General features: G+C 38.6%; 1 protein-coding gene and 1 long non-coding RNA gene across 4 annotated transcripts in view; one reads left to right on the top strand and one right to left on the bottom strand.

The window, feature by feature from the left end:
* Positions 1–5,078, top strand: part of Slfn14 (schlafen family member 14) — an 11,552-nt gene extending 6,474 nt beyond the window's left edge. For both annotated transcript variants that reach the window (XM_048787761.1, XM_015495302.2), the window contains one exon: positions 2,441–5,078. In XM_048787761.1, the coding sequence (XP_048643718.1) occupies positions 2,441–3,266 (826 nt within the window). In that variant the 3' untranslated portion in view covers positions 3,267–5,078. The remainder of the gene's footprint in view (positions 1–2,440) is intronic.
* LOC125611921 overlaps positions 1–10,131 on the bottom strand; it is a 20,654-nt gene extending 10,523 nt beyond the window's left edge. The window contains exons 1-3 of one of the 2 annotated variants that reach the window (XR_007342168.1): positions 9,337–10,131; positions 8,661–8,777; positions 2,586–2,741 (exon numbers count right to left, since the gene is read on the bottom strand). This is a non-coding gene — a long non-coding RNA (uncharacterized LOC125611921). Of the gene's footprint in view, positions 1–2,585; positions 2,742–8,253; positions 8,778–9,336 lie in introns of those variants that run through there. The other variant, XR_007342162.1, reaches the window with a different exon arrangement.

Below are 10,131 nucleotides of genomic sequence, written 5' to 3'. Positions count from 1 at the left end.
CATATATATATATATATATATATATATATATATATATATATATATATAGTCTCACTGAGTTGCTTAGTGCCTCGATAGGTTGCTGAGACTGGCTTTGAACTCTTGAATCTCCTGCCTCAGCCTCCTGAGCCCTGGGATTACAGGTGTGCGCCACCACACCTGGCTATTTTTTAAAAAATATACCTTTTGCTTGATAATATTTTAAAGTCATAAGATTACTCACTGTGCTTAGTAGGAACTCAAAATTTAAATATAATTTGACTTTTTAAATAACATCTTGCTCTACATCAATGATTTTAGAAAACATGAAAAATTAATTCTAATTTAAATCTCTAGTTTTCAATTCAATAATATATACTGGTTATTATACAATTCAGTCAATGAGGGCAAATTCATTTTGATTTTTGATTTGGTTTACTATATTCAAGAAATGCTTTTGAAAAAAAAGAAATCTTTTTTGAGCACCATTTATATATTAAATGTATGAGTTTTTCAGCCTGCTTGTAAGGAGCAGTGTTAGAGGGGAAAGTATATCAAAGACTTTATTGTTAAAAAGAAACAACATAAGTGTTGTGTAATTAGTATAAGAAAGATATGCTTATTTTAACAAGTGGTAGGAATATCAGCAAATACTCTGGTGAAAGAGACTCTTGGGCACACTTTTTTTTTTTTTGGAGGGGGCACACTCTTAATAAATCAGTAGGAGAAATAAAACTGGAGTGTTTTCCAAACAAAGAGCACAGCAAGTTCAAAGGCATGGAGACACAGAGATCCAGAGTGATAGGTCTGATAGGAGCAGTGTGGGACAAGGGGTATGTGGCAGGTGTTGGTGTGGGAAGGGAGGCAGATGCAAGATTATGAAGGATCCTGTGAACTCTGCTAAGGACTGTATTCATTATTATTTTTTAGTTGTCAATGGATCTTTTTATCTTATTTATTTATTTATTTATATACAGCGCTGAAGATCAAACCCAGGGCCTTACACATGTCAGGCAAGCGCTCTACCACTGAGCCACAACTCCAGGACTATATTCATTATTAAGCTTTATGGCTTAGTTTTTAAAAGATCCCTGTCAAGGGCTGGGGCTGTAGCTCAGTGGTAAAATGCTTGCCTCGAATGTGTGAGGCACTGGGTTTGGTCCTCAGAACCACATAAAAATAAATAAAGATACTGTGTGTTCGTGTACAACTAAATATATATATATATTTATATATATATATAAAGATCCCTGTCTTTATATATATATATATATATAAAGATCCCTGTCAAAAGGCTAATTCAGGGCTAGGGTTGTGGCCCAGTGGTAGAGTGCTCACCTGACATGTGTGATACACTGGATTCAATCCTCAGCACCACATAAAAACAAATACAATAAAGGTTATGTGTCAATCTACAACAACAAAAAATTTTAAATGGCTAATTCAACAAATTAGGGGGATGGGGGTGATGGGATACAGAGATAGCTAAGAATCACTTCTTCAAGCGCTCACAACAGTCTAAACTGGAAGAGAAGAACAGTTATGGATCAAGGCATAGAGAAAAAAGGCTCAGGAACTGCATTAAACAAAATTAGGGAATCTGTAGGAGTGTGTACTGTTACTTACATTAAATTAGAGAAGGTAAGAAATAACCAAATTTGTTAAGGGGGAAGTTATATGTATATATGATTATATATATACACACCCAAACATATTTATAATTATATAAGTATGCACATACATATACATATGCTACAACATAAAGAGACATTGAGCTGAGAGAAAAAGCCTCCCAAACCTAAAGAAGTTTCCAGTTTTGTTCTATGAGTAAGTGAAGAAATAGAATTTGCTTTAGAGGAATTTGATTAGTGTGTAACTTTTGTGCTTATAAAGATTATGATATGCCTCTAGAAGACTATGCTCCAGCCCTAAAAAAGACAGAAAGCAAAGAAATGGTAGTAACAGGTACAAATTACTGTGGGAATTTCCTTTAGCTGAATGGATCTCGTCTTCAAAAGATGGTCAAGTGGAGCTGGAGTTGTGGTTCAAGTGGTAGAGTGCTCGCTTAGCACCTCTGAGGCACTGGGTTCGAACCTCAGTACCACATAAAAATAAAATAAAGATATTGTATCCACCTAAAACTAAAAAAATAAATATTAAAAAAAGATGGTCAAGCAGTAGAAATGGACCGCTAATAGAAACAATAAAATCTACCTATTTTATAATAATGAAAATTTGACGTGCATATTTAACTAGATGACCCCAAAGAGGAGTGTGTAAAATTCTGCATTCTATGTATCAGGTAGCTTGTAAGTTAAGCAGTTTTGCACTACTCACAACACTATTGAATTGACGAATCTGTCTGCAGAGAATTAGCCTGATTTCAATCCACAGAGTAATGAATGCTAGTGTTCCCTTGGTTTATATGTCTGAAACCCTCTTCTCTTTTTCATCCTTACAGTCAAAAAACCACCTGCCATGCTGTGACCCAGAAAACCTTCATGCAAAAGGAGTTCCCAAAGATTAAACACATAGTAATGGATGAGACTGAGAATTTCTGCAGTAAATATGGTGATTGGTACTTGAAGGCTAGAAGTATCACCCACCCTAAGGTGAAGGGGGTTGGAAGTGAAGACCTTCACCATGGGATCCTCTGGATTTTTCTGGACCCTTTCCAAGTCCATCATGCAGATGACAATGGCCTTCCCCCTCCTTCTGCTCAGTTTCCTCGAAAAACAATCACCGACGGGATCCACTGTGCTCTGGAAATAGCAAATGTCATGAAAGAAGAAATGAAGATGATCAAAGCAAACCCTCCCTCCAGCATGTCTCTGGACACATTGGCATTATTCCAAGAAGCATCCTACGAGGAAGCAATGTTTGCCCAGGCTCTACCTGGGGTGTTTGAAACCAAGACTAACCTAACCATAGAACAAATAGCAAACTATGTGGTAGAAAGATGTCACAGCCTCTTCCAATGTGGCTATAGGCCCAAAGATGTAGCAATTCTGTGCAAGAGAGTAGAGGACACAGGACGCTATAAGCTTGAACTTCTTACAGCATTTAAGGACCATGGAGCAACAGAAGTTCTGTTTAGCCGTGCCATTGGTGTTGGGGGCAATCATATTGTTTTAGACAGTATTCAGCAGTTTTCAGGACTGGAGAGAAATATCGTGTTCGGGATTAGTTCAGAATGTTCCCAGTCTGAGAAATTTCATAAGCTCTGCTTTGCCTCAAGAGCCATTAAACACCTCTACCTCCTTTATGAAAAGAGGGCAGCCTTCTGAAAATTATTATAAATAACACAGGGAGCCAGAAAAAGCAGAGCTTTCCTCCTTGACAGATGGCAGCTTTTCTTTTATAATATTATATGTAAAGAAACCAAGGCACCTCAGTATGGCCTGGAGCCACAGAAATGTCTCTTGGGGCTGAGCCTTGCTTGCAGTGGCACTGCTTTTTTCCGGGTCCACCTCTCCTCCCTGTACAATTACAGCAGACTTAGGATTGATCCCCTGTCTCCAGTCTTCCTAACTCAATCCAGCTTTTGTTCTGTCATGCAAGCAGTTTATCCTCAGAGAACTGCTTTTATGACATCCTCTGCTACCACTTACCTCCTGTAAGTCCCCACAGCCTTCAGTTCTCCAGGCTTCCCATGTTGTGCCCTGAGTGACTCTCCTAACCACACCCTTAACTACACCTCCAGTGTCCTAATGTACCCCAACACCTAATGCACCTCACTGGCCTATTTTGTCAGGGTGGTAGGGTGTCTTCTAGACCCATTACTTTAACTGGGTCTCAAGGGTGGCACCTGGGCTAGCATCTCATATGGTTATAGGTCTCAAGCTTTACAGGTTCAGAACTTGATTTCCTCTTTGCACCAAGTCTAGATCAGTCTCTAGGGGATGGCTTTATGCTAACCAAGACCAATGCATGAATCAAAATGCCACTTTGTTAATTCACATTGAGGATTGCTATAACAAATTGGGTCAAAGGCTTTTGCTAATCTGTGCATTCAACAATAGCGTAGGAAGCCAAATTATAAGAGCAGAACCCTACAATAAGGGGAGTTGGTAATCTGGCTCAAATGTAAGGAGTACTCAGGCTACATCAGATTATTGAAATATCTATTGTTATATTGCAATCATTTCTAAAATAGAGATGTTTTCAGTACAAGGACTATGCAGGTCAGGTTTATAAGCTAACTCAAATTTAGAATGCCAAGGACCATTAGTTGTTCAATACTGTCTGCCTAGGTGAAATTTTTTCCCCTTAATTTCTAAAGATTCTGGGTTGACCTCCAGTCTTTCCCTCATTTACCGCAACATATACACACTTTGCTTACATTCATTTCTACACGTGTCAATACACTCATGTATGCTACACAGCCTCACACTGCTGCTGACCTGAAACTTGTCTATGAGAGGCCTTTGCACCTCTCTGATCCTTTTCATGATGATTTGGGTGTTGATTTTATAGTCCAACCCTCAGAGCTCTTTTATAGGGATCCTGGGTGGCAACTTTATCACCTATACCACTCACACACATTCCTAGCTCTTGGTCTGTCCCTGACAGTTTTTTTTCAGTCTTTAACCTTTTTTCTCCCTTCCACTTTTGAAATCCTTACTCTTCAGTCAAGTGCTTCAAATGCCCATCTCCTCCATGAAACTTTTTCCACCCCCCTGATGGTGAAGTGGCTTTTGTGGCCATTCTATTGCTTTAAAAAGAATATATTGAAGATAGCATCCAATTCATTCCAGACTATTCACAGAAGTTGTTGTTATCCTAGCAGAATCTATGTAAATCTTCCTGGCATATCCCTTTTCCAATGTATGGGAAATATATTAGAAATAAAATCAGTTCCCTTTCTTTAGTCAGCTCCCCAAATGGATGAGCCAATCTTGTGCCCTTCAATAAAATCTTGCCTTTGTAAGGGTTTTTTTTTTTTTTTGGGGGGGGGGATATTGGGTTTTGAACCAGGAGTGTTTTGCCACTAAGTTACATCCCTATTCCTCTTTGAGACAAGGTCTTGCTAAGTTGCTAAAGTTGACCTCGAATTTGAAATCCTCTTGCCTCATCCTCCTGAGTCTTGGGATAACAGGCATGCAAAACAGCACCCTGCTTTGATTTTGTTTTTTTAATATTTACTTTTTAGTTGTAGGTGGACACACAATATCTTTATTTCATCTTTATGTAGTGCTGAGGATCGAACCCAGTGCCTCACGTGTGTGTGTGCTAGGCCAGCGCTCTATCACTGAGCCCCAGCCCCAGCCCTGTTTTTTTTTTTTTTTAAAGACAAAGCCTTGAACTTTCAGGGTTCAAATGATCCCCTTATCTCAGCCTCCTAAATAGCTGGGACTACAGGCAAGAGCCACTGTACTCATTGTGTAATTTTATAATATGGGTTTTTAAATTGCTTTGGAAGTATTCCTATTTTCAGACTGTTTTTAACTTTTAGAAAAGTTTGGGAAACTTGATAGATACTGAGGAGGCTTCAATCCAGGAAAAAAAAATGTGGAAATACTCTTGGATATAATTTCAGATACAGGTCCTCAGCCTCCCAGAGGTGGGAAGAGCAGACGGGGTTTGGAGAAACTCTCTTAGCTGACATTTTGAACTGTTCCGGCCCACCAAGGGACCAGTTGTAACTGTCCGGCTGTCCTGGACAAGGATTGAATGGAAAAACTTCTCCCCTGCCTCCTATTGTTTCAAGTATGGGATGTTTCTTGTTTTTTTTTTTTTTTTCCTATTATACTGCCTTAATATGATGGATAAAACAACAAAATTATTCAGATAAAAGAGTTTCTTGCTGTGAGAAGCTTCAAAAACTTCCTTTTAAAAAGGAGGGTAGGGGCTGGGACTGTAGCTCAGTGGTAGAGCACTTGCCTAGCATGTGTGAGGCACTGAGTTCAATCCTCAGCACCATATAAAAATAAAAGTAAATAAAATAAAGGTATAAAAAAGGAGGGTAATATAATATTGTCATGTAAGTTTGAGAAATGGAGAAAAAAAATAAAAGGTACTTAAATCGTATCAATTTCCAGGCATGATTTTTTTTCAGTTTGCTTATTTATTTCCATTCTTTATTGATATAAAAACACTTTTACAGAGTTATGATCAAATTTTGTAATCGGCTTTATATCCTATCTATGTGCTTTTTTGTATTTAACATTTTGTGAAGCATTGCTTCAGAATGTATTATTGTTCCAAATAATTCACCCCTCCCTATGTCTTGACCCTTTGCAGTTTCTAACATTAGAGCTGGGGATATTTTCTTATGTGGACTTGGCGCCATGTTACTTGATGTGGCCAATGAAATATTAGTATCTGTGATGTGGACACATGTCATATATGTTTTTAGCATTGAATTTGTTCTCTTGGGTTTCTGTCATATGAAACACATGGCCCTGGATGGCCCATCGGTCACCAAGGAATAAGAGACATATGAAGCCAACTTCAACTCAACTCATGGCCTGAGCCAAGTTCAAACAATCCTAACTAAATCAGACAAATCCCAACTGACCTGAAAATGCATGAATGAGAAATAAACATTTGTTATGGTTTGGTGTGGGGTGTCCCCCAAAAGCTCACATGTGAGACAATTTAAGAAAGTTCAGAGAAGAAATGATCAGGTTGTGACAGCCTTAATCCAATCAGTGAATTAAACCTTTTTTTTGGGATTAGCTGAGTGACATATAGAGGAAGTGGGGCATTGTGGGTGTGGCTATGAGGTATATATTTGTATCTAACAAGTGAAGATTTCTCTCTCTCTCTGCTTTCTGATCACCCTGTGAGCTGCTTCCCTCTGCCACCCTCTTCCTCCGTGATGTTCAGCCTCATCTTAAGCCCTGAGGAATGGAGCCAGCCTTCTGTGGACTAAGATCTCTGAAACTGTGAGCTCTCAAATAAACTTTTCCTCCTCTATATTTGTTCTGGTTAGGTCTTTTAGTCCCAGCAGCAAAAAGGCTGACTAAAACAATCTTTATTATTTTATGACTGGCTGTTTGTTTAGTAACAGTGGCTAACTAATGTAGGCATTTCTCCATGTTCTAGGATGGTCTTCAAAATTATAATTTTTAGTAGTTGTACAACATCCTAGCCAAATAATGAAATTTCAATAGACACTTCCTTTTTATTTGTGCCAATAGCAACTTTATGCTACTAAAATTAAGCCAGGCATATAGGCATACAATGTTTTCCTTTTCTAGTATATTTATAAATTCCCCAAAATGGAATTTCTTGAGCAAAAGGGTGGTCTGAATAAATCACGTTATTTATGTCGATACTGATGGAAAGTGCATAGAAAACCCAATTGCTGTATAGTTTTATTTATTTGCCTGAAATAATAGAACAAAATGCTGACATCAGTTTCTGATCACAAAAGATAGATATTCATATCTCAGAAAAAGGTGACCGCAAGGGACCATGGAGAGTAAAACCAAGGTTCATCACCTTGCACCAAGACCTTGGAGGGAAAGCATAATGTGGAGAATTATGGATGGGATTATAGGCTTGTACCATGGCACCTGGCTATATTTTCCCTTATTATTGTTTACTATTTCAGAATTATCTTGGCCTTTTGCATTTAAAGTTCTTGTTTTAATTCAGGAAAGGCTGTCTACTTTGCCCAGTTGTATATCTTGGAAGAGGCAGGTGATGAGAGAAGGAGGACTGAGGACAGTGAAGAAAGCGCAGGCCCCTTTCCTAGCCAGGCAGACATGACAAACCCCACAAGTCATTGTTAATACCTAAGAATGTCTTTACACCTACATTCCTGTCTTCTCTGACATATATGTCTATGGCTCACCTGTATTAAATGTTTACTGTGTGGCAAACACTGTGAAAATTGTTTTAAATAAATCATTTAACCTCCCTGCCACCTTTTGAATTATGTATAGCAGGACTTAATTATGTAAGGCAAGATAAGGTACTGTTTTTTCCCTACATTTTTTTAGTTGGTGCATTATAGTTGTACATATTGATGAGATTGGTAGTTACATATTTGTATGTGCACACAATATAACAACATAATTTGGCCAATATAACTCCCCAGCACTTCCCCCCTCACTTCCCATTGCCCATCTCTTCCTCTACTGATCTCCCTTTGATTTTTAGGGGATCCATCCCCACCTCTGTTTTCTTTTTTCCTCTCAAGCATCTGCATATGAGAGAAAATATATGACTCTTAACTTTCTTTTTTGGGGGGAGAGGGGTACTGAGGATTGAACTCAGAGGCACTCAACCACTGAGCCACATTTTCAGCCCTATTTTATCTTAGAGACAGGGTCTCACTGAGTTGCTCAGCGCCTCACTCTTGCTGAGGCTGGCTTTGAACTTGTGATCCTTCTACTTTAGCCTCCCAAGCTGCTGGGATTACAGGCTTGCGTCATGGCACCTGGCCAACCCTTAATTTCCGAGTTTGATTTACCATGATGGTCTCAAGTTCCATTCATTTTCCTTTGAATGCCATAATTTCATTTTTTCTTTATGGCTGAATAAAACTCCATTGTACATGTAGACAACATTTTCTAGGATTAAGTATTGTTAAAACCTTGAGTCCTAGGGTCAGATTGACCCTGGCTTTGAATTCCAGCTCTATTTTTTTAAATACTTTTTTAGTTGTAGATGGACATTTATTTTTATTTTACTTTTATGTGGTGCTGAGGATGGAACCCAGTATTCACCTGGTGCTAGGCAAATGCTCTACCACCGAGCGACAATCCCAGCCCTCCAACTCTTTTCTTACTTGGCTGTATGACCTTCGCAAATTGCTTTACTTCTGTAAGACTCCATTTTCTCATCTGTAAAAGAAAGGGAAAAGTTCATACCTATGCCTGAAGAAAAAGATGAAGATTGAAATAAATACTACATTTAAATAAAGCCTGTTTTTGCGAAATTCAAGACAATTTGGCCCTTATAAGCTCTGATTTGTAGGTGAGAAATCTGGACTTAAAAGGTGAATACCTTACTCAAGATCACAGAACTAGTAAGTTCTGAACGAGGATTCAAATCCTTTTGTTTGCCTCCATAGTTCATATACGCCACTGGCTTTTCTACCTCTCTACATAAAAATGAAAGGCATAAGTGTCCATATTGATAGTATTTTATGTTGATACTAGGATTGAATATACTTATATATTTTTGGTATTCACCAACTTGGTTGTATTTAGCTTCTAAAATTTTTGTCCCAAATCAATATAATTGTGCAAATGAATGACATAACAGGAAATATTTAAAGAAAAGCATTGTCTACACTAAGAAATTTAAAAATATATAACTTTCATTACAGAATCTATGTAGTGACAGGAAGATTAAAAAAAAAAAAGAGAACCACAAAAGAAAACTCATCCCAATTCTTACCAGACATGCAGTTATACTTTCATTTTTGCTTGTTTATATCCAATATTAGTCCGTTGGCAGATATATTTTTGCAGAGTTGTAATCATAGTGTACATTCCATTTTGTATCCTGATTGGGTTGGTCTCTTCCCACTCCACAGTCTCCCATGTTGTAGGTGAGGCGTTTTCCACATAGCAGCCCAGGGCAAGTTGATACTTGGTGCAGTAGGGCCCCTTAGGTTCCAGCTCATTCCCTGATGCAGCCTAAACTCATACCAACAGAAAGGAAGAGGGTGATGGGTGGGCAAATGGTGAAAAGTTCTTCACAAACTCCATAAAACATAGGGCAATATAGGGTACAAACATTTCAGGGGACTCAGCAACAGAGTGACATAATTAGGACAAAACCATTCTTTTCCTCTCATTTCCCCACTGTCAGATGCTGGCATGGATAGTTGTGCCCTCCTTGAGGAGTGGTAGTTGCCATGCCAGGGACAGAACTCAATAAGTCTATAAAACACATCTCCACTTGCCCAAAGGTTATAAACAGTAGCAGATTTTTTTTTTTTTTTGGTGTTGGGGCTTGAACCCAGGGCCTTGTGCATGCAAGGCAAGCACTCTACCAACTGAGCTAAGCTATATCCCCAGCCCAAAGTGGCAGATTTTCAGCCATCCCAAATGCATTTTGAAGTAGGTGTGGTGGCACAGGCATGTATATAATCCCAACCACTCAGGAAGCTGAGACAGGAGGATGGCAAGTTTGAGGCCAGCCTGCACAACTTAGTGTGACCCTGTCTCAAATAAAAAATAAAAATAA

Source organism: Marmota marmota, unplaced genomic scaffold, assembly GCF_001458135.2.
Source record: "Marmota marmota marmota unplaced genomic scaffold, marMar, whole genome shotgun sequence".
Taxonomy (NCBI): domain Eukaryota; kingdom Metazoa; phylum Chordata; class Mammalia; order Rodentia; family Sciuridae; genus Marmota; species Marmota marmota.
The sequence above is the reverse complement of the archived record's forward strand: the minus strand, read 5'-3'. Positions and strand labels throughout refer to the sequence as shown.